A 27,803-nucleotide genomic window follows, 5' to 3' on the forward strand; every position below is an offset into this window, starting at 1 on the left:
TCCGTCCGCCTCTCTGCCCATCCCTGAGTTCTCTGCTCCTCCGTCCCACTCCCCGCCTGCCCAGGTGCTGGGCTTCAACGCCCGGCAGCGGAAGGCCTTTCTGAACGCCATCATGCGCTGGGGCATGCCCCCCCAGGACGCCTTCAACTCCCACTGGCTGGTGCGGGACCTTCGAGGGAAGAGCGAGAAGGAGTTTAGGTAAAGGGGCTGAGGTGGTGGCCCGGGGCGTGGCTGCCCACCCCAGAGCGGGCAGGCTCCACTGAGGGCACCTGCCCACCGGGCTGTGTTTGTGTTCCCGCCCTGGCTTACTGTCTGGAGGCCTTTGGCTGGGCAGGGCTCAGGTGCAGAAAACCCTGAGCAGCCGCCTCTGCTAGACCAGGTCCAGGGCAAGGGCTGTCATGGGGGGGCTCCCTTCTGGGCCCCCCGCCCCCAGTCCTTCCCTAGGGGCCTGACCCAGCAGGCCTGACTGGGAGGCAGTTGATGGATGATGGCTCCAGCCAGGGGGTTACCGGGGGGTCCTGCCAGCCCTCTCAGAGGGTCCTTGCTGGCCCCTCACTCCCTGAGCCCCAGTCCCCCCCACCCCAGAGCCTATGTGTCCCTCTTCATGCGGCACCTGTGTGAGCCGGGGGCTGACGGTGCAGAGACCTTCGCGGACGGCGTGCCCCGTGAGGGCCTCTCGAGGCAGCACGTGCTTACCCGCATCGGGGTCATGTCACTAGTTAGGAAGAAGGTGGGTGAGTAAGCCTTGCCTGGGCCTTTCCTGGTGGCCCCCCCCACGGCCCTTGTGTGCCCTCTGGGGGTCAGTGGGCAGAGGGCAAGTGCCTGGCTCCGGGCACTGAGTCAGGCTAGAGGGACCCCTCTGAATGCCTCTCTGGGCCGGGGGTGGGGAGGCTGGAGGTGGGGACGGTAGGTCAAGGGGCAGAGCACACACTGGGGTGGGGGTGGGGCCTGGCGTAGAGGTTTGTGGTCAGAAGTGCATTCGGCTTGGCCAGCCTCGGTGGGGAGGTGGCATTCATCCCAAGCCCGGGACACCCCCTGTCCCTCCAGCCACCCTGAGGCCCTTAGCTCTGGGCTGAGACCACTTCCCTCTCTCCTTCCCTGTCTCCTGCCTCAGGTTCAGGAGTTTGAACACGTTAACGGGAAGTACAGCACCCCGGACTTGATCCCCGAGGGGCCCGAGGGCAAGAAGCCAAGTGAAGTCATCTCCTCGGACCCCAACACGCCAGTGCCCGCCAGCCCTGCCCACCTCCTGCCGGCCCCACTGGGCCTGCCAGGTCTGGGCTCCGATGTGCGGGGGAGGGCGCCTGGGTCACGGGAGGTGGCAAGGCCCCGGGAGACGCCGGGTCCTCTGCACAACCCAGGACGGACAGCCTCCCTTCCCCCGCTGCAAGCTTCTGCCTGCAGAAATGTCGCTGTCCTGAGAGTTTATCTTTTTAATGGCTATTTACTCACCACAACGTTCAGTCCTTGCAACTCTTACTATTCGGTAGTTTCTCGTGTGTTCACAGGGGTGAGTTGCCTCTAATTCTAGAGCATTTTCATCCCCCTGTGAGAATCACGTACTCGTTACCAGTCATTCCTTACTCTTTCTCCGCCGAGCCCCTGGCAACCACTAATCTACTTTGTGCATTTGTCTGTTCTGGACGTTCCATGTACGTGAAGCCACATAACACCTGGCCTTTTGTGTCCGGCTTCATTCTCTAGCATGTTTTTTATTTTTTTAATTTTTTTTTTTTAATTTTTTTTTTCAACGTTTATTTATTTTTTTTTGGGACAGAGAGAGACACACAGCATGAACGGGGGAGGGGCAGAGAGAGAGGGAGACACAGAATCGGAAACAGGCTCCAGGCTCCGAGCCATCAGCCCAGAGCCCGACGCGGGGCTCGAACTCACGGACCGCGAGATCGTGACCTGGCTGAAGTCGGACGCTTAACCGACTGCGCCACCCAGGCGCCCCTTTTTTAATTTTTTAATGTTTATTTAATATTTGAGAGCGAGAGAGAAGGAGTGCCAGCGGGGGATGGGCAGAGAGACAGGGAGACACAGAGTCCAAAGCAGGCTCCAGGCTCCGAGCTGTCAGCACAGAGCCCGACGCGGGGCTCAAACCCACGAACTGCGAGATCGTGACCTGAGCCGAAGTCGGACGCTTCACCGACTGAGCCCCCCAGGCGCCCCCGTCTAGCGTGTTTCTGAGGTTCATCCACGTTGTAGGGCGTGTCCCGCTTCCTTCCTGTTTTTGGCCGAGTGATACCCCTTGTGTGGGATGTGCCGTGTTTCTGTTTGCTCGGCCGTCGGCTGGTGGATTTGGGGCCATCGTGAATAAGGTGGGGGGGGTGCCATGAGTCACGTGGCTGTGAGCGTGGCTAGGAGTGGCACTGCTGGATCACGTGGCCTGACATTCTGAGGAACTGCTGGACTTTTTCAGAGTGGCCACGCCATTTGACGTTCTCACCAGCAACGTGTGATGCTTCCCGGTTTCCCCACCCCCTCCCCGAACATTTGTTATCTGACTTTTTGCTTACGGCTGTCCCAGCGGATACCAAGTGGTGTCTCCCGTGGTTTTGATTTGCGTCTCTCCGACGGCTGAAGACGTTGAGAATCTTTTCACGTGCTTCTGGGCCGTTCGCGTGTCTTTGGCGAAATGTCTTTTCAGATCTTTTGTTCCTCGTTAATTGTCTGTCTTTGAGTGTCTTTTGGCGACCCGTGTGTTTATTTGGGCAAGGTGTCGTCTTCCCTCCGTTGGACCTCGAAGGCCCCGTTCTGACCTGCCTATGCCCGGGTGAGGCGTGAATCCCTGAGAGGCTCAGTGCCTCCAAGGACATCTATCCTGCTCCTGGGCAAAGGCGTGCCCTCTGGAGGTGGACACACCTGGTCCTATGTGAGCCCCGTTTTCTCCCTTGTGATGTGGGACCGGACAGTGGACACCTCCCAGGGCTGCTCTGAGCACTGGGCAGGGTGTCAGGAATTGGCTCAGTAAGGGGAGGCACACAGCCTGTCAGCCAGCCTGAAGGCGGGAAGCACATCCAGATGTCCCGGCTCCTAGGCCGGCCTCCGCCAACCTCCCCTCCCTGCCATGGGCGGCCCTGTGCCATCAGCCTGTGGCTTGGGCCTCACTGGGCCCAAGGTCCTCCGAGGATCCCCACGTCCGCAGGCCTGGCTTGAGGTCTCTGGCTCACCTGCTTCACCTGTCTTTCTTCTGGAGGGGCCAGGCCCAGAGGAGCCTCCTGAAGGCCAGCCTAGCTCTCCCCTGTGGCGCCCCATTTCCTGCCTTTCACCCCTTGCCTGCCCAAGCCCACCGTCTCACCTCTTCCCTTTGATCTTTCAGACAAAATGGAAGCCCAGCTGGGCTACATGGATGAGAAGGAGCTGGGGGTGCAGAAGCCAAAGAAGCCCCCGGAAATCCAGGTGTGGAGGATGCTGGTGCCTGGGCCCCTGGTGGGTACGGGGTGGGGGTTGGGTCTAGGGACCTTTTCAGCCCTTGCTTGGACAGCCGAAACCCAGACCTTCTGGCTCCACGCTCGGGCTTCTGGGCCCGGGGGGAGCAGTTTGGGAGCACGGACGGGAACCAGGAGGGAGTGGATTCCCAGCCGAGTGCCTGTCCTCTGCCCTCCATGCTGTTGAGGCCTCAGGCCCTGAAGCATCCCTGGCCCGTCCTCCCCAGGCCCTGCCAACTGCCCTGGACAGAGTGGAGGGCGAGGACAAGCATGAGAACTCAGATGGCCAGGAGCGACTGGAGGACACAGAGAAGGCCCCGCCGTCCCCAGAGCAGCCGCCAAAAGGTGAGGCTTCCCACGGTCCCCCACCTCTGCCAATGCAGTCTCTGGCTCCCGCCAAGCCATGCTCCGCGCTGGCTCTCCCTGGCCGAGCGGCAGACTCTGTCCTACCGCGACAGGATCCGCAGGAGGAGAGAGCCAGGGGCTCGGGTCTCTATAGTGCACTTAGCTTTCCCTACCAAGCAGAGTTTGGGGGTTACTGGGCTGTCTTTTTATTAGTGATTTCTAACTCCGTTGTGTCGTGGTTGGGGCACGTGGGTCCGTGTGATATTGTTTCTACGTTACGTTCATGAAACCTGCTTTTTGGCTTAATACGGTCAGATTTGGAAGTGGTCACGTGTGCCTGGAAAGAATGCATATTCTCTTCATTACTGGGTGTGAGGTTCTGAACATACGTGTTAGGTCATTTGTTCAAATTTCTTTTTTTTTTTTTTTTTTTTACGTTTGTTTATTTACTTGAGAGAGAGCGGGAGTGGGTGGGGGAGGAGCAGAGAGAGAGAGAGAGGGAGAGAGAGAATTGTAAGCAGGCTCTGTGCTGCCAGCCCGGAGCCGGACGTGGGGCTCGAGCTGTAAAATCATGACCTGAGCCGAGATCAAGAGTTGGATGCTCATCTGACTGAGCCCCCCAGGTGCCCCCTCAAACTCCTTACGTCCTTACTCAGTTTTGGTTTGCTTTAATCCCTCAAGTCTGAGAGACTTGTGTTAAGATCTCTCACTACGATTGTGGGTCAGTCCCTTTTTCCTTGTAAGGCCAGAGTTTGCCTCGTATCATTTGAGACTGGGTTGACAGATGCATATCGGTTTAGGGTTTTTATATCTTTCTGGTGAAGTGTGCCTCTTATATGATCCTTTTATCTCTCCTGATACTTTTTGCTTTAAGGTTTATTTAAGCTGATTGGGATGGATCGTACTTTTGTTTAGAATGTATTTGGTGTAGATGGTTTTCTTTTTTTTTTTTTTTTTTTTTTTTCAACGTTTATTTATTTTTGGGACAGAGAGAGACAGAGCATGAACGGGCGAGGGGCAGAGAGAGAGGGAGACACAGAATCGGAAACAGGCTCCAGGCTCCGAGCCATCAGCCCAGAGCCTGACGCGGGGCTCGAACTCACGGACCGCGAGATCGTGACCTGGCTGAAGTCGGACGCTTAACCGACTGCGCCACCCAGGCGCCCCTGGTGTAGATGGTTTTCTATACTTTCACTTCAAAAAATACACGTATACGTGCACACTCTTTGCATGATGTAATCACATGGATACAGTTTACCCATCTAAAGTGTACAAGTCAGTGATTTTTGGCATATTCGTAGAGTTTTGCAACCATCAGTGCCATTAATTTTTAGAATATTTTCATCACTCCAAAAAGAAACCCCATGTCCATTAGCATTTAGTACCCGTTTCCTTCTCTCCTTAACTCCCGGCAATCACTAAATGTACTTTCTGTCTCTGTGGATTTGTCTGTTCTGGACACTTCAGGCAAATGGAAGCATAAAACGGATGCCCTCCTGTGTCTGGCTTCTCTCACTCAGCATAATGTTTTTGAGGTTCATTTATCTTGTGGCGTGGATCAGTGCGTCACTCCTTTTTATGGCTGAATAACATCCTGTTGTAGAAATACGCTGCCTTGGATTGTCATCAGTTGATGGGCGCTTGGGCTGTTTTCAGTCTCTGGCTGCTGTGAACATTTCTGTAGCTTTTTGTGTGGACGTAGGTTTCCATTCTCTTGGGTATATACCTAGGGGTGAGCTTGCTGGATTGTATGGTAACTCCGTGTTTACTATTTTGAGGAAATGCCAGATTGTTTTCTCCAGTGGCTGCACTGTTTGGCATTCCCATCAGCAATGTCTGAGGGTTCCAGTTTCTCCGTGTCTTTGGCCACGCTTGTGTTTTTTTTTTAATGTGTATTTAAAAAAAAATTTTTTTTAACGTTTATTTATTTTTGAGACAGAGAGAGACAGAGCACGAACGGGGGAGGGTCAGAGAGAGGGAGACACAGCATCTGAAACAGGCTCCAGGCTCTGAGCTGTCAGCACAGAGCCCGACGCGGGGCTCGAACCCACGGACCGCGAGATCGTGACCTGAGCCGAAGTCGGCCGCTCAACCGACCGAGCCACCCAGGCGCCCCTTCATGTGTATTTTTTAAGATTTTATTTTTAAGTAATCTCTACACCCACCGTGGGGCTCGAACTCACAATCCTGAGATCGAGTCGCAATACTCCACCATCCAAGCCAGCCAGGAGCCCTGCTTGTCTTTTGATTAAGGTCATCCTAGGGGGTGAGAAATGGTATCTCAAGTGGTCTTGATTTGTATTTCTCTTATGCATATAGATGTTGAGTTTCTCTTCATGTGCTGATTGGCCATTTGTATATCTTTGTTGGAGAAATGTCTGCTCAGATCTCCAATTGGGTTGTTTTTTTATTACCGAGTTCTAGGAGTTCCTTATACATACATATATCGTATCATATATGTGATTGGCGAGCATCTTCTTCCATTCTTGTACTTTAAAAAGTTTGTTTCCTTTACGTGTAATTGGCGTAACTACGTCTTATAAATAGTGTACAGAGGGATTTGTTATTTTAAGTCCAATTACGGAATCTCTGTCTTTTAGCTGGCAAGTTTGATGTCTTTTCATTTAGTGTAATAGCTAGATATTTGCAGGGATTTCTACTCTCTTACTTTGTGCTTTATATTACCCTTGCCTTTTTTTTTTTTTCTCCTTTCCTATTGTCTCTTGGATTGATTAAATTTTCTTTTTATTGCCTCCCTCAGCTCCTTCGGAAAGTGTATAGTCAATCCTATTTGATACTCTTAAGCTGTTAACATGTATCCCTCCTGAATAAGAGAAGGATGGGGGACAGTTCCACTCTCTTACCATCTTCAACGTGCTGCTGCTCAGTGTTTTAGTTTCAACGTGTTTTAATTTCCCAAATTTGTTTTGGTGCTTCTTTCTAAATCTTTTTTTTTTTAAAAGCTTATTTTATTTTGAGAGACAGAGAAAGAGAAGGGCAGAGAGAGAGGGAGGGAGAGAGAAAGAATCCCAAACAAGCTCCATACTGTCAGCTCAGAGCCCAACGCAGGTTTCGAACCCACAAACCTTGAGATCATGACCTGAGCCGAAATCAAGAGTCGGACACTTAACTGATTGAGCCACCCAGGCGCCCCTTGTTTCTAAATGTTTAATCTTTATTTAGACCTGACCATTCTTAGCAGTGTTATGTTTGCTTCCTCGTTCATCATTGCTTCGTTCAATGTCTTTCTTCCTAAAGTACCCCCTTTAATGGTGCCTTCGGCAGATTTCTGTGCACGGAAAATTCTCTCATCGCGTGTTGTTTTCTCCTTTACTCTTGAATAATAGTTAACAAAGCACAAGACGGGAGAGGGGTTTTCCCTCAGTGCTTTGAAGATGTTTATTCCCTGTGTGTTTTGGCTTCCACTGTGCTGAGAAGGCTGCTCTCAGGGTAACGGTTGCTCCTTTGTCGGAAACCTGCCTCTTCTGACTTTCCTAACACGGAAAGACCACTTTTAAGATGCTCTGTTTGTGGGGGCGCCTGGATGGCTCAGTTGGTTAAGCATCCGTCCAACTCTTTTTTTTTTAAAAATTTTTTTTTTTCAACGTTTATTTATTTTTGGGACAGAGAGAGACAGAGCATGAACGGGGGAGGGGCAGAGAGAGAGGGAGACACAGAATCGGAAACAGGCTCCAGGCTCTGAGCCATCAGCCCAGAGCCCGACGCGGGGCTCGAACTCACGGACCGCGAGATCGTGACCTGGCTGAAGTCGGACGCTTAACCGACTGCGCCACCCAGGCGCCCCCAACCACAGTTCTTAAAGCAACACCCATTTTACGAGCCCACGGTTCTGGGGGTCAGAAGTCTGGGTCGGTGTGGCTGGATTCTCTGCCGAGAGTCTTGAAAGACTGACATCAAGGTGTCGGCTGGGCCGAGTTCCCGAGTCCCCGACTGGCAGCTTAGGGGAAGAATCTGCTTCCAAGCCCATTCTTGTTGTTGGCTTTCGTCAGCTCCTTGGGGGTGGGGGACCGAGGCCCCGTTTCCTTGCTGACTGTCAGATGGCCGTTCTGTGCACCTAGAGGCCGCCCACATTCCTTTCCACGGGGCCCGCTTCGTCTTCAAGTTCCAAAATAGCACTTGTGTGCTGAGTCCCCCTCCTGCTTCAGATCTATGATGTCCTTTTCTGTGACTGGTTGGAGAAAGCCTGCTTTTTATTTTATTTTTTTTTATTACTTTTTTTTTTAATTTTTTTTTTCCCAACGTTTATTTATTTTTGGGACAGAGAGAGACAGAGCATGAACGGGGGAGGGGCAGAGAGAGAGGGAGACACAGAATCGGAAACAGGCTCCAGGCTCCGAGCCATCAGCCCAGAGCCCGACGCGGGGCTCGAACTCACGGACCGCGAGATCGTGACCTGGCTGAAGTCGGACGCTCAACCGACTGCGCCACCCAGGCGCCCCAAAAGCCTGCTTTTTAAAGGGCTGGTATGATGAGGTCAGGCCCACCCCAATAACTTCCGTCTTTTAAGGTCACCTGGGCCTCATCACAAGCTCTGCTCCCACTCTAGGGCCCAGAGGCCTTGGAGGACATCTCAGATTTCTGCAGTGAAAATGTTTAATTTTAATTTTTTATGTTTATTTATTTTGAGAGAGAGAGAGAGCGAGAGCGAGAGAGAGCGAGAGAGCGCACGCACACGAGCAGAGGAGGGGCAGAGAGGGAGGGAGACAGAGGCTTCGTAGCAGGCTCTATACTGACAGCAGAGAGCCTGACTCAGGGCTGAAACTCGTGAACCGTGAGATCATGACCTGAGCCGAAGTCAGACAGTTGCCAGACTGAGCCACCCAGGGGCCCCATGACCGTGTATTTGATTTCTCGAAGTTTCATCTGGCTTTTTCCAATTTCCCTTTATTTTTTGGACTTGCCTTATTATGGAAGCTCATCACTTTTGTCTCTCTCTCTCTCTCTCTCTGCGGTGGATCTCTGGATTTGGGTGGGTACATCTTTCTGCTCATGGGGATCCTGGGTCACCTGAGTAAGCAGGAATGTCCCCGCTTTATTTCCAGAAGCCCCGGGCCCCGTGGTCTTGCTGGTGGCCTGGCTGGTCTGGGACCAGTCTTTCGGGCACGGTCTGTGCTGGGCCACACAGCTCGGGTTCCACAGTCCGCACGGACTTCTGGAGCCAGGCTTCCTCCGCTCGGCCGTGGGGCACCGGACGGAACTTTCTCTCTTTTGCTGAGTGTGTGGCAGTTGGAGGGTGTCGTTAGAGGGTGTTCGGTTCCGGTTCCTGGGTCTTCGCAGCTTTTGCCGCCTCATCCTCCAGGTCTGGGTGTGGAGACGTAACCCAAACCCCCCGGGCCTCCTCCCGGCACCTGCTCATCCCACGCCTTGTGCTTCTCAAGTTCGAGTTTCTCTTCATTTATGGCGCCAACGGTTTCCTTTGCTTCTTGTGAGCTCACTGTTGTGTTTTTCCAAGGTGATAGATTTTGCCTGACATTTCCGGGTGTTTATAAGAGGGTTTTGTGTTACTGAAGGCCTGCCGTGTCGCCAGAAATTGGAGCCCTCTGGTTATCATTGCAGTCGGGAAGATTTTTGAGGCTGGGGTGCTGCTGGGGGTGGGGGGTGAGAGGGAAGGGGCAAGCTGATGGGTGTGGGGGGTCCGCGCCCCCATGCCCCCCCTCCCAGAGGACCGCTCCTCAGTGGCACCTGTTGGACCCTTGGTAAAGTGATGGATGGGGTTGTGTGTGTGGCTGAAATGGAGGTGGAAAGCCACCAGCCCAGAGTGCCCTCGACCCCTCCCCACTCGACAAACACCCCTTGTCTTACAGAAGAAGTGCTTCCTGAGAAGGAGAAAATTCTGGACAAGCTGGAGCTAAGCTTGATTCACAGCAGAGGGGATGGCAACGATTTCAGGCCAGGTTTGGGCCTCTTGTGTGCTCTGTCTTGTGTCCCTTGGTCTCTGGAGGGCACCATCTGGACGCCGTTGGGCCTCCTGCAGCTGCCTGGGTGCCGCCTCCAGGCCCGACTGGTGCTGGTGGGCGGGAGCCTGGGCTCACCAGCTTTGGAGGGGGGAAGATCCCACCCCCTCTCCGAATCTTTCCTGTGGCCCCAGCCACCACCGGGAGAAAGGAGAGTGGTCACGGAGCTTGGCCTGGAGCATTTGGGGCTCAGTTGGAGGCTTTGTGTACCTGTAGGTGCTGGAATATTCTGGAACACCCATCCTCAGATTAATGTGCACTTTTTTAAAAAAAGTTTATTTTGAGAGAGAGAGAGCGCGCACATGAGTTGCGGAGGGGCAGAGACAGAGAGGGAGACAGAGAATCTCGAGCAGGCTCCAGACTGCCAGCATACAGCCCAATGCTGGGCTCAATCTCACGAACTGTGAGCCGAAATCAAGAGTTGGACACTCATCCGACTGAGCCACCCAGGCGCCCCTTAATGTGCACTTTTCCCACTGCTCTGCCCCGTGTTTTCAGGTGGTCCTGACTCGGTGGGGGAGGAGCATCTGGGCTGGAGCGCACCCTCCCTGCTCAGGACAGAGGAAGGAGCTGCTGGTCTGTTTAAAATCCCTCTTGGCAGTGAGCTCCTGGAGGATGAGGAGATATGTTTCCCACTTGCCTTTGGGTCCCCAGTGCTTGGCAGAGAGAGGCCCCTGGCCAGTACCTTTAGGATGGGTGGTGAATACGCATCTATCCTCCCACAGATGACACCAAAGTGGAGGAGAAGGAGCCCACTGAAACACAGCAAAATGGTGACAAAGAGGAAGATGAGGAGGGGAAGAAGGAGGACAAGAATGGGAAGTTCAAGTTCATGTTCAACATTGCAGATGGGGGCTTCACAGGTATTGGGGTGAGGTGGTGCCCAGAGAGCTAGGGTGGTTGTGTCATTCCTGACCATGTGGGCCCTGGGAGTCTGGGCAGATGGTTATTTTATACTAAAGTGTGAATGGTTGATATAAGTGCATCTTATAACCTTTCCTAATAACCCTGGAACACTGAACTTCTAGGGGTGGGAGGATGGTGGGTGGTGAGGAAGAGACTCTCCTGTGCCTACCTCTGTGAAGGACTTGGGGGGGCACCTCATTCTGCTCCCTTGGCTGGCTTCCCAGAGCTGCACACGTTGTGGCAGAATGAGGAACGTGCTGCTGTGTCCTCGGGGAAAATCTACGACATCTGGCACCGGCGTCATGACTACTGGCTGCTGGCGGGCATCGTGACGTATCCTTGGCCAAGCCAGGCCGGGCAGGAATGTGGCCTGTTCCTCTCTGGGCCTCAGGGAGGGGCATGGGGTGTGTAGGAGTCAGGAGCCAGCGCTTTGGATCAGGTGCCAAGGACCCTTTCCTGGTGGTGGCAGTGACGATGACGTGATGATGACCATAGCTGCGGCTCGCCCCTTTATGCCCAGTGCTCACTCCGTCCTCACAGCAGCCTTTCAAGGGGGCGCTACCATGATTCCCATCATGCCGAGTAGGACACGGTGCTCAGAGAGGCCACACAGCTGGTGAGTCCCAGCCTGTCCACCTGACACCACGCAAATCCCCGTAAGTCCTGCCTGGTGCATACCTCACCCCCTCCCAGGAATGATGCCTGAGGGGCGCAGCACCATTTACGGTGGGCTGGTATTCGTTCGTTCCGGCTCGGTTGATCATCTCCTGTGTGCCAGGCTTGGAAGGTACATCCGTGGACAACATTCCCAAATCCCTGTCGACCTGGGGCTCACCTCCTACCGGGGACAGATGGCAAACACCCTAAGTGGGCAAAGTGTGGCATTCAGCACATGATGAAGCAGGGAAGCAGCAAAGAGAGCTTTGGGGGAGGGGGGGTGCGTTTTCTAACGGGACTGTCAGAGGTGACATCTGAGCACAGACCTTCCAGAGGCAAGGAGAGGGTCACACAGCTGCCCTTCCGCAAAGCTGAGACAGCCTGGAATGGGCTGGTTACTATGAGGGGGGAGTGTTCTGGAATGGGGGTGAGCAAACCTTGCTGGTAAGGGGCCAGAGAGTGAATATTTCAGGTCCTACGCTCTGTGATTCTAGCAAAAGCGGCCACGGACTTTAATAGTAAACCAGCGAGCGTGACTGTGTTCCAATAAAACTTCGTTTAAAAAAATAGGGTGGGGAGCTCGGGGGGCTCAGTCAGTTAAGCATCTGACTTCGGCTCAGGTCACGATCTCACAGTTTGTGAGTTCGAGCCCCGCGTCGGGCTCTGTGCTGACAGCTTAGACCCCGGAACCTGCTTCTGATTCTGTGTCTCCTCCTCCCTCTGTCCTTCCCCCGCTCACGCTCTGTCTCTCTCAGTAATAATAGATAAATAAACTTAAAAAATTTTTAACAAATAGGCTGTGGGCCATAGTTTACAGATTCCTGTTGTAGAGGTTAAGGTGTTTGGAGCCAGCCTGCGGGGCTTCAGATCCTGACTCTGCCCCTCACTAACTGTGGGACTTTGGGCAAGATAATTTTATTGTGTCTCCTTGTTCCCTCGAAGGCTCTGGAGGGAGGATCTCTTGCCAGCCTCTGGTGGCGGCCGTCAGTCCTTGACATCTCTTGGCTGACGGCTCTGCCTCCCGTCCCGTGGCCTTCTTCTGTGGGTGCCTGTGTCCCAATTTCCTTTCCTTTTCTGTTTCGAAAATTTTTTTATTTTTTAAAAATGTTTATTTATTTTTAATGTTTATTTTTTTTTTATTTATTTTTTTTAAAAATTTTTTTTTTTTCAACGTTTATTTATTTTTGGGACAGAGAGAGACAGAGCATGAACAGGGGAGGGGCAGAGAGAGAGGGAGACACAGAATCGGAAACAGGCTCCAGGCTCCGAGCCATCAGCCCAGAGCCTGACGCGGGGCTCGAACTCACGGACCGCGAGATCGTGACCTGGCTGAAGTCGGACGCTTAACCGACTGCGCCACCCAGGCGCCCCTTAATGTTTATTTTTGAGACAGACACAGAGCACGAGTGAGGGAGGGGCGGAGAGGGAGACCCAGAATCCGAAGCAGGCTCCAGGCTCCGAGCTGTCAGCCCAGAGCCTGATGTGGGGCTGGAACCCACGAAGCATGAGATCGTGACCTGAGCTGAAGTCCTACGCTCAACCGACTGAGTCACCCAGGTGTCCCCAATGTTTATTTTTCAGAGAGAGACAGAGAGAGACAGAGCACGAGGAGGGGAGGGGCAGAGAGAGAAGGAGACAGAGGGTCTGAAACAGGCTCCAGGCTCTGAGCTGTCAGCACAGAGCCTGACACGGGGCTCAGACACATGAACCGCCAAATCATGACCTGAGCCAAAGTTGGATTCTTAACCGAGTGAACCACCCAGGCGCCCCCCCCAATTTCCTTTTCTTATAAGGATACCAGTCAGGGTTAGTGCCTGCCCTAATCTAGTATGACCCCTCCTTAACTTGATTGCATCTACAAACACCCCATTGCCAAGTGAGGTCACGGCCACAAGTGTAGGGGTTGGGGCTTGAGGGTTCTGCCCTCCAGGTTGTTAGGGTGAAGAGTTAAGCCCGTGCAGCCTCAGTGTCGTCTGGGCCTCTGAGGGCACCTGTCGCATGATCATCAACCTGCTCACCCTGCAGCCAAGGTTAATGGCGTGTCCCAAGCTCACAGCCAGGATGCTGAACCTGGGCTGGGCCCCCCCGCCCCCCACCGTGGCCAGGTTTGCCCTTAACAGTGCTGCACCCAGGCACGGCTACGCCCGCTGGCAGGACATCCAGAATGACCCGAGGTACATGATCCTCAACGAGCCCTTCAAGTCTGAGATCCACAAGGGCAACTATCTGGAGATGAAGAACAAGTTCCTGGCCCGCAGGTTCAAGGTCAGTGCCGGCAGGGCCAGAGCCTGCAAGGGAGGGGGGCTGCAGGAGGGCGAGTTACACGAGGGCCTGGGCCAAGGGAGCGGGGCTCCCTCCCCATATACCCGGACGTGGGCCGGGCTGTCCGCCAGGGGAGTCATGCAGTCAGTCAACCAACAGGGTGCTGGGCCCTTGATCCGCGCCTAGCCCCACCGGGCGAGTGTCCCAGCCCCAGGCGATGGGTGCAGAGAACCCGGCTTGGTGACAGTTCCAAGGGGGTGCTAAGATCAGACAAAGGTGGACAGACGGGTGGAAGCGTGTCCTCCCTCCTTCCTTTCTGCCAGATGCCAGGCATGCGGGGGTGGGTGCTGGTGGAGGAGGGGCCGGGCCAGCGCTCAGATCTCGCCTTGCCCCATCCCCCAGCTGCTGGAGCAGGCCCTGGTCATCGAGGAGCAGCTCCGGAGGGCCGCGTACCTTAACATGACCCAGGACCCCAACCACCCAGCCATGGCCCTCAACGCCCGCCTGGCCGAGGTGGAGTGCCTTGCTGAGAGCCACCAGCACCTGTCCAAGGAGTCCCTTGCCGGGAACAAGCCAGCCAATGCTGTCCTGCACAAGGGTGAGTGAGCCCCCTTCCCAGAGGCCGGCCTGCCAGCCTTCCTCCTGCCGGTGCAGAGCCTTCGCCATCGACGAGGGCACCGATGGGACGGGGGCCTGGGGACCAAACGTCAGTCCAGAGGGCGTAGCCTCCCAGCCGGGATGGGACAATCCATCATCCGGTCCAGGGACATTTAAGCCCTCCGTGCTCTGGACTTTTCCTCAGGGTGGGCTCCGTGCAGGCCCTGGTCTGGGCATTGCCCTGGTCTGCGCGTTAAAGAGATAAGCACGTTATCTCTTCAATGCTCACGATACCGGGAAGCGGTAAGGTGTATTACCCCATTTTAAAGTCAGAGACACTGACGGGCGGTGGAGTCAGTGCCCCAGATCTCCTGGGATTCACACCTTTGACTCCTGTGCTCCGGAACTTCAGGAAGCTCCCGGGCCAGTTAGAGAGCCGGGGGCAGCCAAGGCCAAGCTTAAACCAGAGCCCCCGGACTTGCCTGCCCCTCCTCTGTCTGGGAGACGCCTCCTGAGTGGTGGGCTAGGGCGGGGGCCTCCTTGGGAGCCGGGACTCTAGCTGAGGGCCTGGGGGAAGCCCAGTGTTGGGTCAGAGTGTCTGGCTCGGCCCTCGGGCCCCTGGGGACGCCTGCTCTTGGTCCAGGTGGCGTCTCTCTGCTCCGTGGGCCTGGAGGGCCGGGGGAGGAGCGCCCGCCCGCCGTGCCCCCGGCCTGGGGGGTGCTGGCCCCCGGCAGCTTTTCCACCTGCCCCTCCTCTGCAGTCCTGAACCAGCTGGAGGAGCTGCTGAGTGATATGAAGGCGGACGTGACGCGCCTGCCCTCCATGCTGTCGCGCATCCCCCCCGTGGCTGCCCGTCTCCAGATGTCAGAGCGCAGCATCCTGAGCCGCCTGACCAACCGAGCTGGTGACCCCACCACTCAGCAGGTCAGGTTTGGCCCACATGCCCTGGGCCTGGTCCCCGTCGCGCGAGTCCTGGGTGCCCCGGGGCTGGGGCTTGGGGTGGGGTGTTGGGACTGCGACCTTTAAACCCGAGTCCTTGCCTCCAGGGCGCTTTCGGCAACTCCCAGATGTACAACAACAACTTTGGGCCCAACTTCCGGGGCCCTGGACCGGGAGGGATTGTCAACTACAACCAGATGCCCCTGGGGCCCTATGTGACCGGTAGGTGCCTGTCGCTTCTGGGCGGCATGTGCAGGGGTGCTCCCCGGGGCCCGGCCTGCCCGCCGCCACCCCAGGCAAGCAAGCTTCTCTCTCTCTGACAGATATCTAGCTGTCCCCGCGATGTCCCTCTGTTGCAGTGCTCGTTTCCAGCTGAGGTAAGCCTGCACCTGGGTCCTCCACTGTCCCTTGTCCCCTCCTCGGACTGGCAGGTCCGGTCCGGCCAGAATGGACCCTGATTCGCTCGGGCGTGCCCCTTGGTGTCCACAAGCATGGCTGTGTGCACACGTGTCCACGGCAGTGACTCAGCCCCAAACCCGGCCTCCACGGCTCCGCCTCCATTGCCCAGCTGGGTGGTGGGCACCGCAGGACATTGGCCCCCTGCCCGGTACGAGGAGGGTGGCTCAGGGACTGAGGGGGTTAAGTGTTAATGGCTATGAGAGGGGAGCTTATTCCTGAGAAACGGCCAGTTCACTCAGGCCTCCTCCCCCCGGTCCCCCCAAGCCCTGTCTGTCCCCGTGAGAACTGCCACTTTAGGGTTGGGATGCTGGGGGTTTCCAGACCGGCCGCTCTTCCTCGGGCCCCTTCGGCACTGCAGGTGTGGTAGGGAGGTCTTGACTCTGGAGCTCTTTCTCTTTCTTCTTTTTTTCTTTCTTTCTTTCTTTCTAAAATTTAAATTTATTTATCTATTTTGAGAGAGAGAGAGAGAAAGTGGAGGGGGAGAGAGAGAGAGAGAGAATCCCAAGCAGGCTCTGCACTGTTAGCACAGAGCCCGGTGCGGGGCTGGAACCCACGACCCTGAGATCATGACCTGAGCTGAAACCAAGAGTCGGACTTGGTTTGGCTGAGCCACCCAGGCGCCCCTTGGGTGCCGGCTCCTTCTGGTGGTGGCTGTGTGTGGTTGGCTGTGACAGGCGGCGGTAGGTGGCGGCAGGGTGCTGGGTGTCCCAGTCTAGCCCTGGCGCTCAGCCGTGTCACCTGTGATCTGCCTCTTGCAGCCACACCTGCCGGGCCACCTGCCCGACCGCCACAGGAGAGAAAAGCTACCGCCTTTTTAGGAGCCGTGCCACCTTGGGACAGAAAGGGAAACTGAGTAATGCCATCACATGGGGGACGAGGCCCAGCCTGGCTGGGCCAGAGCCCAGAAGTGCCACCTCATCATAATGCAAGTGTCCCACCCAGCGTCACACCCACCCAACACTGGGACGTGCCCCGTGGCGGCCTTTGCCGGACAACTTCTTAGAAGAGATTTCATTTATTTGTACATCTTTTGCACTTTCCTATTGAAGACTTGAAAAGTTTGTCTTGATAAAAGTTGAGTGACGCGTGGAGGGGATCTGACCTGCTACACTTAACGTCTCTCTCTGTCAACGGGCTCCAGACTGCAAGGGAAGATTCTAGAAGCCCTGCTGTTGCCCCATGGACTCGGTCCGCCTGGGCAGCCCTCATTGTGCTCCCGCCCACCCCATCCCGTCCATACTGCCTGACCACCCGTGTCCTGGCCCCCTGCTCCCTGGGGCTCTCCAGTGCTGGGTGGGTCAGGACTGGGGAGCAGCTGCCCAGCCCGAGGGTGGAGACCTCGGCTGATGCCCAGAGCAGGGGGTTATTCCACCCCCTTCCTCCCAGGGCTGGAGACCACCAGGTATGTGCTATCTGTGTGGGGGAGGGGGCCGGTCAGCAGGCGTCTGGCCCTGGCCCGGAGTGGCTTGCGGGCCCCGGACTCTTATCTGAGCAAGGCAGGCCTAGCATGTGCTCCTGGGAGGGAGGGGAAGAGCCTCCTAGAGCTTTTTTCTTGGCCTATGTGGGAAGGGGCTTGCTCTCTGCCGGGATGTGGTTAGCATCCTAGCGGGGAAGGTCACAGTGGCACTGAGGGTGGCCCAGGAGACCCTGGTCCTGCCCTGTGCCCTGGGAGGCCCATCACACCCACCTCCAGGTAAACTCTCCCTGTTCGGTGTCATGGCCACAGATGCAAGGAAACAGGGCCACCCCTTGGAGCCTGGGCTTCTCCCTGCCGTCCTGTCCCCAGAGAGGCCTCAATGTGGTCACTTGCCGCTGGGGCCTGTATCACAGCCGCCCTTGCTGTGTTATCAGATGGCCTGGGCAAAGAAAGCTCTGCTTGGGGACGGGGGACTGGACGCGATGACCCTCGAGCATCCCGGGCTTCCTGCCGGGAACACCCCCTGTCTCCTGCGAGGGCCCCAGCAGACGGGGAGGAGCAGCCAGGCCGGGCCTGTCTGTGTCTGATGCTTCCTCTGCGCTCGCTCGGCCTGGAAGGAGGTTTCCCAGCCGTGGGTGGGTGGCTTCCTGGGGAAGTGCCCTGGGTATAGAATCCAGGATGGGGCCAGGGTTTGGGGGCTTGTCTTGGGGCCTCTTGGGCAGCCAGCCAGCCCTTACGGGGTCCCAGGACCCAGGTGTCCTCTGTAAGTGGCTCTCTGTGCACCACGGGAGGGCTGGGCCCCAAAACCTCTCCCATCTTGGTGTCCCCTCGCTTCAGCGTCTCTGAAAGCCCCCAAGGCTGATGCAGCGCAAGCACCGAGGTGGGGGCAGCGGCGAGCATCCGGAAGGTGGCCCGCCGGCTTCCAGGACACGTGCGCAGCAGCACTGGCCTCGCCTTCTGGGGAGGGCAGGGCCGTCCCTGTCCGCTGTGGTTCCTCCAGTGCCACGTGCACGTGCTCGTGTCTTGTGGTCAGTGCCTCCTGCGAAGGCTCCTGGCTTGGGCCACGGGCGAGGTGGGCACCCCTCCCCCGCAAGCCCTGTGATGCTCCCTTCCCAGACCTCTGGTCGGCCCTCTGGCTGGCCTCCCTGGAACAGTGCTGACCTTCCCTGGCCGCTGCGGATGGGCCCGGAGTGTCGAGCCGGGAGGCACACGGGGGCGGGGCAGGGCTCTGCATCTCTACTGTCTGGCCCCAAAGGCTGGTGGTCCCCCCTGCTGTCAGCCCTTCCTCCCCAGGAAGCCTCCCTCTGTGCCCCCCATCTTTGCCTCCATCCCAGACCTCCCCCTTGCCCTTGTCCCCGGGCCAGAGCCAGGCACCCACAGATGGCCAGATCCGGGAAGGGCTCAGCTCTCCGCAACCAGCGCCCCCCAGAGGCCCGGGATCGGGGGCTTTGGACGGTTGGGGAGTGGCTGTCTGGCCAGCTGGTTTGGGAGAGGAAAATGGATCTCAGACTGTTTTCTTCTTAGTTTATCAGTTCTCTCCAGCCAAGAGTGGTGGCGAGCGGGTGCGGTGTCCCCTGTCTTTGGCATCTTCCGGCTGGGTTTGGTTTTTGCTGCTGGCAGAATGAGGGTCTTTGTGTACAAGCAGAATCCTAAAGTGCCAGCCCGCATTTTTGTTTCCAGCCACCCTATCATTTAAACCAGTGCTGAGTAGGCTTTCTGTCAAGCCACCTTTGGGCCACGGGGGCTCCCAGGTGATGAGGGGAGCTTGGGCTGGACTGACCACGTCCGGAAGGGCCCCCCTCACCACCCCCCCCCCCCCCGCACATGCCTGCCCCGGGAAGTGTGTCCCATGTGAGGAGACCCTCCCTGTAAGCCACCTTTGGGAGTTCCTTTGTTTTCTCCAACTTAGGACCAAGGTCCTGCTGAGACCCACAAGGGGTGCAGGTGCCTGCCCTCCTGCTCTCTGGGGGATCCTTCCCAGGGTCCTCTGGGGCCTCCCCAGCCCAGATTGTGGCTGGATGAGCCTTGCCCCAGTGACACGGTAGCTCTTGCTCTCGTGTCAGGTCCCGGAGCTCTTGAGGGCTTGAGGGGGGAGGTTCACGTAGAGGGTTGGCTCAGGGACAGGAGCGCCTCCAAGCTTGGGGCGGGAGTGGGGGACTTGGCCGAGAGGCGGGGGTCAGGTCATGGCCTGGCCATGGCCTCGGGTCCCCCCCCAACACCTGCGGCTATTCTGTGCCCACTACCACCTCCGTCGAGGAAGCTGGCTCCTGCCCCATTTTCTCTTTCTGGAAGTTTACAGGTCGTGGTGCATCAGCCCAAAGTCATTGGCGTTGTGTTTTGGGTTTTTTTCTTAGTTTTCAGATTTTTTTTAAACAAAGTATTTTTTTAGGTGCGATAACCCAGAAAGGGCCCGTTGGGTGTGTGTGTATGTCCTGAACCCCTGACGTGGACAGGGGGGCCCCAGCCCCCCTCGGCTCCTGTGTGCGGAGATGAGGGGGGGTCCTGCTCGCTGTGTGTTGGAGCCATGAGGGTATGAGGGAGCAGTTCCCGCGCAGGCTGGCATCTGGCCCAGCTAAGGGGGCCGGGCCCCTTGCCCTGGGTACACCCCCAGGCCGGCAAAGGAGCCTGGGTGAGTTGGGAGGGTCCCAGCCAGGGGGCTGGAGCTGGAAGCTGAGCCCCCGTGAGTGGCGACCCGTCCGGTCCCTGGCAGGACACGGGAGAGGCTGGACAGAGCCTGCAGCCGACACAATCCCCTTTACTTTGTACTCTGTGTGTATGTCTTTGTTTTCTGTGTTTTAATAAATCCTTTGCGAAAGGATAGAATCCGTGTTTTCCTAGATTCCCAATGATCTAGGATGGGGGTGGGGGCTGGAGGCAGCAGAGGAATGTGGGGGATGGGGTGTCACCGGAAGCCAAACCACCGCCCCCCCTGGGAAGACATGGCCTCATGAGGCTGAGGGGCTTGCTGGGAAAGGGGGGGCAAGGAGGTGTGGTGCCTGTCTCTCCCACTTGGACCCCAAACACAGACACAACGTGGCGTCAGGGCAACATGGAGCCCCCAGTGGCACCTCGTGGACCTTCCCGGACCCCGATCTCTCTGCACCCAGAGGGCACAGCAGCCTCCCAGCAGCAGAGAATGTGTTGAGGGTAGTGGGGGGCACCCTTATCCCCAAATCACTTGGGATATGGGGTGCCTCAGAGTCCCCAGTCTCTGCCTCTTCCCCAGGGCCCTTTTTCCCCATCCCTACCCTTTGCCCCAAGGTCAAGATTGGGGGGGGCGGGGGCGAGTGTGCCGGCCCCTGCAGGTGGCAGCCTTTTCCTCCCCTCCCCACTGCCCGCGGCCGGCCCCTGGAAAGGAGAGGAGCAGAAAGCCGCAGACCCCGACAGGCTGGGGTTTTATTTGTCATTCCATAAATACGGTGGCTGTGTCTCGCTGACTGTCGTCTGGAAGCGCGAGGCATGAGGCAGTCTCTGCCTACGTAGGGAGTGCAGTTAGCTGAGGAGCCACAGTCATTAAAAAAAAAAAGGGGGAGAGAAGAAAAGCACATTATTTACATGACAGAAGACCGAGCAAGCCCCTCTGTCATTCCTCCGGACCTCGGATTTGCACTGGATCTGGGATGAGAAATGGGGGGGGGGGGGGACTCCGTGTGTCAGCAAGGGAGAAGGATCCCACCCCTGCTCCCAGAGTGGACCTCCTTCCGGTGCTGGGCATTCCCGGAGGGGGTCCCCTGGGGCAAACTGCCTCAAGGGTTGGGCCAGAGGCTGGGAGGCTTCCCTCGACCAGGCGGCCAGCGTAAACCCGTGCCGGGTCCCAGGCCACATTCCTCCAGGCCCCAACTCTGCCCAGCTTGTTTCCAGACTCTCTCCCTCCCAGACCGCTGCCCCACCAGACCCCTTCTAAGTCAGGGGCCCTCCCCCAGGAAGCAGAGCCGGGTCCTCCCTGCAAGTGGGTGTGGGAGAAATGACAGCTCAGAATCAGGCTGTGGACAGTGCCCCAGGACGGGGAGGCTGCCTGGGTCCTTGCCATGGGTATTTCGGCCTTGGCCCAGCTCAACTCTGGGGGCAAATGTGGCCAACAGGGGACTGCCTTCCCAGGTGTGGCTCCCCATGAAGGGGGCAGCAGTGTGAAGGGGGCCCAGCAGCTCTCCCCAGTGAGGGGTGGGCAATCTGGTCCCTCAGTACGGGGGCTGCCTGGCCCAGAGCACCTGGTCCCTGCCTGTCCTGGGAGCTAGACACCCATCCCGTGTGGTGGTGGGCAGTGGCCACAGGCCAGGGGCCCCTGCCAGGATAGGCTCACCCCCTCCCCACACCCACAGTGTGCAGCTTATAGATTCGGTGAGGAGCCCAGGGGCCTGGGCTGGGAGGGGGGGAAGGTTCTAGACTCCAGGGTCAGCATAAAGGTCAGGAAGTTTGTGGCTTTCTCAGGCCTCAGCCCAGCCAGGGCTGGCCAGGAGGCTCTCTGAGGATGGGAGGGCAAAGCAGGACCGGGCATACCGGCTGCAGTGAAGGTGAGACCGTTGGCGGGGGAGGGGGAGGGGTGTCGAGGTGGGGCCAGCTGCTACCTGCTGGGACCGGAGACACAGAGGCACCCTAGAGTGGGCTCCTGCCTCCAAATAGCCAGCAGAGGCTGGTACCTCAGGACTCCCGGCTGCAGGCCTGTGCCCTTCATCCTCCCAGCCGGGGGGCTGACGGTTCTGTCCTGTTCCAGGCTGGGGGGCGGGGGGTGGATGCATCGCCAGGAACGACTGGCTCCAGCCGTCCTGACCTCCTCACAGGGTGCATGTGGTGGTTCCGGGGTTGGTACTGCTGCCCGTTTGCCCGGGTAACCTGCTCTGGGCACCTAGACTTAGCACCCTAATGTGGGGTGCCTCACCCTGACCCGATCTGAGGCCTTGAAGAAGGCACTGCTCCAGGGGGAGGCTCCTGGGGCCTTTTCCTAGATCGTGGGGGCTTCTGCCGGATGTTCGGCCTCCCCAGGCCTCCCCAGCTCCCCCGCGCACGCAGCACGGAAAACCCCAGGGGCCTAAGTGTGTTCTCTCTGCAGACCCTGAGGCCACTACCCAGGCAGAGCAGAGGTGGGCCGCCTGGCATGTGGCCAGCCAGCGACCACAGTCTAGCTAAGTATGCATGACCTCAGGGCATTCTGGGGCAAGGACAGAGGGGCAGAGGGGCAGTGGGCAGGGCACCTGGAGAGGAGGGTAGGTGGGGCCCTGGAGGGACCTGGGCTGGAGCCTGCTCCTCAGGCCCCTCCCGAATGCTCAGGGCTGCTCTGGGCACGGGGATCGTCAACTGTGTGTGGGGAGGAAGCTGCCAGGGCGATGAGCGTGGTTAGAAACCCTCCCCCCCAACTTCCCGTGGACCCCAAACTGATAAGGAATCCCCCCGGATCTCTGCCCCTGCCAGCAAGGGTGGGGGTGGGGGTCAAGGGGCAGCTCGGAAGGCCCCCTGGAGACCCGCTGGGGCAGGGGGTGGTGGAGAAGCGGGTGCAGAATGAATCTGAGGTCGGGCCCATGGTAAAGTATCGGGAGCCCTTGGCAAGGAGGGAGGTTGAGGGCCCCACCTGGGAGGCCCTACCCAATGTCCAGTGTCCTGGCAGAGGGGCCACGGGAGGAGCCAGACCTGGTTTCCTCTTTCCCACCCCCAACACCAGGTGGGGGTGCTCAGCAGAGGAGAGGCCAGCCCTGCTGCCCCCAGCACCCGACCGGGTCTCGGCCTGGCCTGGACTCGGGGCGTCTCTGGGAAAGGCCGAGGCTGGGAGAAAACGTGGCGGTCTCTTCCAGGAGGGTGAGCAGGGCTGCAGGCGAGCTTGGACGGGACCGCGCCAACACCCTTCCCAGTCAGCGTGATCTCCCCAGCACGGGTCAGAATTCCGTCCCGCGAAGCGGCGAATGGTGTCTTAGCAGCGACTTTTGAGATCTTTTCCCCACAACATCTCGTGCCGCGTGATGTTTTCTTTTTGATGCAAACCACACCCCTGACTTGGCTTCAAAACAGCTTAAGCGAGCGAACAGAGAGACTGGGAGGGAAACGGAAACTGTCCGGGCAAGCGGCCGGGGGCTTCTTAGGATCTGTAGTCCTTTTTGCTGTAGGGTTTATTGCCCAAAATACTATCAATCTCGTGGATAATGGAAGACGACAGTTTTGGAAGGACCTGCGGGCAAGGACAAGGGCTAATCAGAATCCCGCCAAGGAGACAGGACGGGCCTGTGGAGGAGGCTGGGTGACAATCTTCCGGCCACTGCTGGCCCAGGCTTGTCCTGCCTCGTCACATCAGCGTCCCGCTGAAGCCGATGGGGGCGATGCTGCTTTTGGGTTCCAGAAGTTCTGGGGCAGAGAGGAAGCCTGCCCTGGTACACGCTCTGCACCTCAAATGCCAGAACGTGCTAGAACTATGTCTGGCAGGCATAAAACACAGACTCCAGGGCCAGACACCGGATCTCCGCACCCCTAACCTACTTTTCCCAGCCTTCCCTATTTCAACCAACAGCAAGGCCACCCTTCCAGGTAACAAAACCCCACGGGCTAACTCTGACTGGACTCTCCCTCACCCTCAACCCGTCCTGAACATCTAGGAGCCAAGCAGCTGAGCTCGGGACCATCAACAGCCCTCTCCCGGGGGGCCTGCCGTCACTTCCCTGTGGGTCTTTCTGTTTCACCCCCTCCTGCTCCCTAAAGCCCTTCCCCCACTCAGCAGCCGGGGAGAGAGGGGTCCTGCCCCTCCTGTGCTCTTGGGGACTCCCGTCTCACCCAACAACCTCCCAAGTCCTTAGTGCCCCAGGCGCTGCCCCACCCCCTCTGCTCCAGCCCATGCCCACCTGTGCCTCCTTTGCTCCCAGAATGCTTTTCCTCCAGGTAATTTGCACATCGCACTCCTCACCCTTCAAGCCTTTGCTCACGCGGCACTTTCTCAACAAGTCTACCCCCACGGCCCCCTTCAAACCTGGGCCCACGGCACCCCCACCCTGTTCTGTGCCCACTGATGCCCCGGACCTTGCTCAATTTTTTCCCCACAGTGCTTGTCACCCTCATGTTCTAATTTCCTCATTTTACTGTCCACTGTGTGCTCTGAATTCAAGAGCAGGGCTTTTAGTGGCTCAGTGACGTAGCCCAGACGCCCAGCACGGTGCCTGGCACACTGCAGGTGCCCGGCGAACATGTGCTGGACAAATGACTGAGCGGTACCTTGCGTTCAGCCCAAGGGCCGGGGGGTGGGGGGGACACACCCAGCAGCCCCCTCCCCGACCCACCTGTATCGCTCCAATGTTCTCCATTAGCTGGTCTGCGCTGGAAGCACCCAGGAGCACGGAGCTGACCCCCTCGTTCCTTAGGCACCAGGCTGGGGCAGGAAGACCAGAGGTGAGGGGGACACACCCAGCGCAGGGGCCCTTTCTGGCTCTGCCCTGTCCCTAACTGGGCCACACAGATCCAGCCTCTTGGTCATGGGGCTGAGGGTGCCCAGGAGGGTCCCCGTAAGCCTACAGCTCTGCATGCTGGGTTCTGCGGAAGCCCAGGCACCAACTGCTTGCGGGGGGCGGGGGGAGGGGGCCCAAGTGCTCAGGGACCACCCCCCATTCTCTCCCCATGAATGTAAGGGCCCCATGGCTGCCTGATGGAGGGGTGGCCCCGGGGACCACGGTCAACCCTCCCCCCCTCCCCCCCAGCACGGTTACCTATGGCCAGCTGGGGGAGGGTGCAGCCCAGGCGCTCAGCTATGGCCTGCAGCTCCTTCAGCTTGGCCTGCTGGCGCCGGCCCTCCTCGCTCAGGATCTTGTCTTTCAGCCACTGGTAGCCCTGGTTGTGGTGGGGAGAAAGCACAGCCCACTGGTGAGGGCAGGTCACCTGGACCTCTGCGTGCAGACAGCTGGTGATTTGTGCCAAGGTAGCACCCCCACCCCTGCCTAACCGTGTCCCACTGCAGAAAAGACCTGGGCAGGTGGAAGGATGGGGCCTGCTGAATCCGAAGCCAGAAGCTTCAGGGTCGCTGAGGCGGGGCCCCTGAGCCAGGACCGGGGGCCTGGCAAGCCCGGGGCGAAGTGGGGGTGGGGGAAGAGGAATGCTTTGGCCGTTGGCCCAGAGGACCCCTTCCCCAGGCTCTGGGGGAGCTGTGGTCTTACCTGCCCCCACCCCTGGGATTGCAATGCCTTCCAGGGAATCCCTGATCTCGGTGTGGATTGGGCAGGAGTGGGTGGGACAGGCCTTCCTGTCTTTGAACTCCAGGCAGGGGGGCTCCAGTGCTGGATCTGCCCTGACCTGAGTAGGCCTTTCTCTGCCTGCTTCTCATCCCCCAAACCCCGCATTTGGGAGACCCTCCTGAGTCCCCACTCCAGAGGCGTGTCTGCATGGGGGGAACTTGTCCCAGGGGGTGGCCTCTGAGGGACAAATGAAGCAGCTCTGCAGCCCCCAGCCCAGAGGTCTCAGAGTTGGCCTAGAGAGTGTGTAGGGGGGTACCCGTCGTGGGAGGGGCCATCCCAAATAGCACAGGTGGTCCGCCCAGCCCACGTTGTCAATGCTGAACCCAGCTGGGGGTGGCGAGGGAGTGAAGGGGACCTTTCACCGGGGGGCGCATCCCAAGAAGAGGATGGCCTTTCCGGAGGTGGGATCCGGCCAGCAGGGGCTCCAAGTTCGCTTGTCCTGGAACCGCCCCCACAAGGGCCCAGGGAAGCCCCGCCCAGACCCATCAATCCAAATGCCTGTCAATCCAAAATGCCTGTCACCTGCCCGTCCCCTCCTCCCAGCCTGGCAGCTCTTTTCACCTTTAAGGAGGCTCTTGAGTAGGGCGGGATGCCACTGTCGTACTTTCCGGAAACGATGCCGCAGGCCAGAGGGGACCAGGTCATGGCGCCCACTCCTGGGAGAGGAAAGCCAGGCGAGGTCAGGCCCGGGGTGGGCGGGGCTAGGGAGGGAGGAGGAGGGGGAGGGGCGGAGCGAGAGGAGGGGCGGAGCTAGGGAGCGAGGAGGGGCGGGACGAGAGGAAGGGGCGGGGCAGGGGAGAAAGGACGGGACCAGGCGGGGGAGCCCACCTATCTTGTGGAAGAGCTCCGGCAGCTGGACCTCCACCTTCTCGCGCTGGAACATGTGGTACTCGGCCTGCTCGCAGATGGGCGGGATCAGGTTGAACTGTCGGGCCACGGAATAGGCCTCCTATGAACGCAAATAGGACCGTGGATGGTCCCTGTCCGTCAGTGGGTCTGGGGGCTGCTCGGGCAGCGTGGAGGAGACACAAAGACATCCCCAGGAAACAGCCGGCGCACCTGTTCTCCCCCCACACTCCTCCCCGGGGAAATTCACCGCTTTCCTGGGAAACAGGTAGCCTGTCCCCCTACCGTCTCTGCTGGGAAAACGGGATGGGACCCCAGCGTTGAAGGCATGGGGAGGATTCTGGCACTTATCGGCCAGGTGGCCTTGGGCAAGGAGCTCACCCCTCTGTGCCTCAGTTTCCCTGTATGTTGTGAGGGTCAAGTGAGCCAACGGCGTTCACAGCCTTCAGGAGGGCAGTGCCTGCCTGCTACGGTGTTAACTGTTTTTATCATGATCATTATTCCAGGGCCCTGGCCCTGGGATGATGGTGGCAGTGGCAGGAAAAGGCTACGTCAGGAGGAAACGTAGCATCAGCCCATTTCTGGGACTTGGAGCTCAAGGCCTGGACTCTGCAGACTCTCCCTCTGCTCCTACTGGATGGGTGTGAGCCAGGGCTGATGTCTCCCGACAAGATTCCTGGGGAAGCCCTGCCTGCCAGCACGAGAGGTCCTTTCCTCTTCGGTTTCAGACTCAGTTTTTGCATCTGTAAAGTGGGAATAGGATACTGACACCTCAGAGAGCCCTGTTCTGGCTCCAGGCAGCTTCAGAGAAATAGCAAGTACTCATTAATGCTGTGAGTGCCAAAGGCTGATTAAAAGCACAGGCTCCTAGAGTTGTGTTGAACTTGAAGATTCTGCTTAATTTTTGTGATGAAGTAGAAATCTGGGGCTCACTAGAGGAGAACCCCCCCCCCCCCACCAAGGATACCGGGATGTGGGGAATTCTGGGAGGAGGGGCACGGGAAGGGCTGAGGCCGGGAGGGCCCTGGAGGCAGGGGTGGCAGGTCAGCCTCAGAGCCAGTCCTGGGAAGACCCGACCCCCAGGCCTCTGCTCTCCAACCTCTGAGGAGCACAGCGCCACCCCGCTGACCCTTCTGGGATACCCTGATACCAAGAGACATCTGCAGTCCTCTGTCCCTGATGGCTCCTGGAGGGAAATGACAAGGAAGGGGATGCTTTCCTGAAAGCGTGGGAAACGTGACGGATTAGGAGATGGAAGCCGGGCTCCCAACAGCAGCGCACATTCTGAGGCAGCCCAGGCCGGGTGCTACGCAGCCTGGGGACCCACCTCAGAGGGAGCTGGCTGACCTTGGGTGTGTTACTTAACTTCTCTGTGCGTCCGTATCCACACCTGAGAAACAGGGTGACAGCAACGCTTCCTCCTAGGGCATTGGGAGGTCTCAATGGGAGTCAGTCCGCATGAGGCCCTCAAGTCTAACGGCAGCTGGGGCATCATGAGAGCCGGGTGCAAGTGGCTGGTACTGTTACTGCTGCTTAGCGCTGGCTGAGCTCTAGGTTCTCTGCTAAGAGCTTCGCAACTGTTCTCTCGGTCCTCAGAACAGCCTCCTGGGGGGTCATGCTAGCGGTCTTGCTCTACAGGTGCGAAAACCAAGGCTCAGAGAGGTGAAGCCATCTGTCCAGGGCCACACAGTGCTGGGATCCAAGTTAAGAGCACTGCCTACAGATGTGGCTGCCACAGGTTACCATACTGTCCCTCCCTGTAGTACCCAGT

At 58.1% G+C, this 27,803-nt stretch overlaps 2 protein-coding genes across 9 annotated transcripts in view; one reads left to right on the forward strand and one right to left on the reverse strand.

Annotated features, from left to right (window-relative positions):
* CHD5 (chromodomain helicase DNA binding protein 5) overlaps positions 1-16,551 on the forward strand; it is a 60,060-nt gene extending 43,509 nt beyond the window's left edge. The window contains exons 29-42 of the mRNA XM_047084630.1: positions 65-198; positions 586-730; positions 1,115-1,274; positions 3,326-3,405; positions 3,662-3,779; positions 9,605-9,694; positions 10,480-10,617; positions 10,885-10,993; positions 13,450-13,582; positions 13,982-14,177; positions 14,937-15,100; positions 15,223-15,337; positions 15,439-15,492; positions 16,333-16,551. Coding sequence (XP_046940586.1) covers positions 65-198; positions 586-730; positions 1,115-1,274; positions 3,326-3,405; positions 3,662-3,779; positions 9,605-9,694; positions 10,480-10,617; positions 10,885-10,993; positions 13,450-13,582; positions 13,982-14,177; positions 14,937-15,100; positions 15,223-15,337; positions 15,439-15,446 — 1,590 coding nt within the window. The 3' untranslated portion in view covers positions 15,447-15,492; positions 16,333-16,551. The remainder of the gene's footprint in view (positions 1-64; positions 199-585; positions 731-1,114; positions 1,275-3,325; positions 3,406-3,661; positions 3,780-9,604; positions 9,695-10,479; positions 10,618-10,884; positions 10,994-13,449; positions 13,583-13,981; positions 14,178-14,936; positions 15,101-15,222; positions 15,338-15,438; positions 15,493-16,332) is intronic.
* Positions 16,552-20,361: 3,810 nt separating this feature from the next.
* KCNAB2 (potassium voltage-gated channel subfamily A regulatory beta subunit 2) overlaps positions 20,362-27,803 on the reverse strand; it is an 84,620-nt gene continuing 77,178 nt past the window's right edge. For 7 of the 8 annotated variants that reach the window (XM_047083319.1, XM_047083323.1, XM_047083318.1 and 4 more), the window contains 5 exons: positions 26,015-26,135; positions 25,748-25,842; positions 24,665-24,785; positions 24,242-24,330; positions 20,362-23,145 (listed from right to left, as the gene is read on the reverse strand). In XM_047083319.1, the coding sequence (XP_046939275.1) occupies positions 23,056-23,145; positions 24,242-24,330; positions 24,665-24,785; positions 25,748-25,842; positions 26,015-26,135 (516 nt within the window). In that variant the 3' untranslated portion in view covers positions 20,362-23,055. The remainder of the gene's footprint in view (positions 23,146-24,241; positions 24,331-24,664; positions 24,786-25,747; positions 25,843-26,014; positions 26,136-27,803) is intronic. The other variant, XR_006962693.1, reaches the window with a different exon arrangement.

The sequence above is a fragment of the Lynx rufus genome, unplaced genomic scaffold (assembly GCF_022079265.1).
Source record: "Lynx rufus isolate CCGP_SWC_20201006 ecotype Redwood Valley unplaced genomic scaffold, mLynRuf1.p SCAF_2, whole genome shotgun sequence".
Taxonomy (NCBI): domain Eukaryota; kingdom Metazoa; phylum Chordata; class Mammalia; order Carnivora; family Felidae; genus Lynx; species Lynx rufus.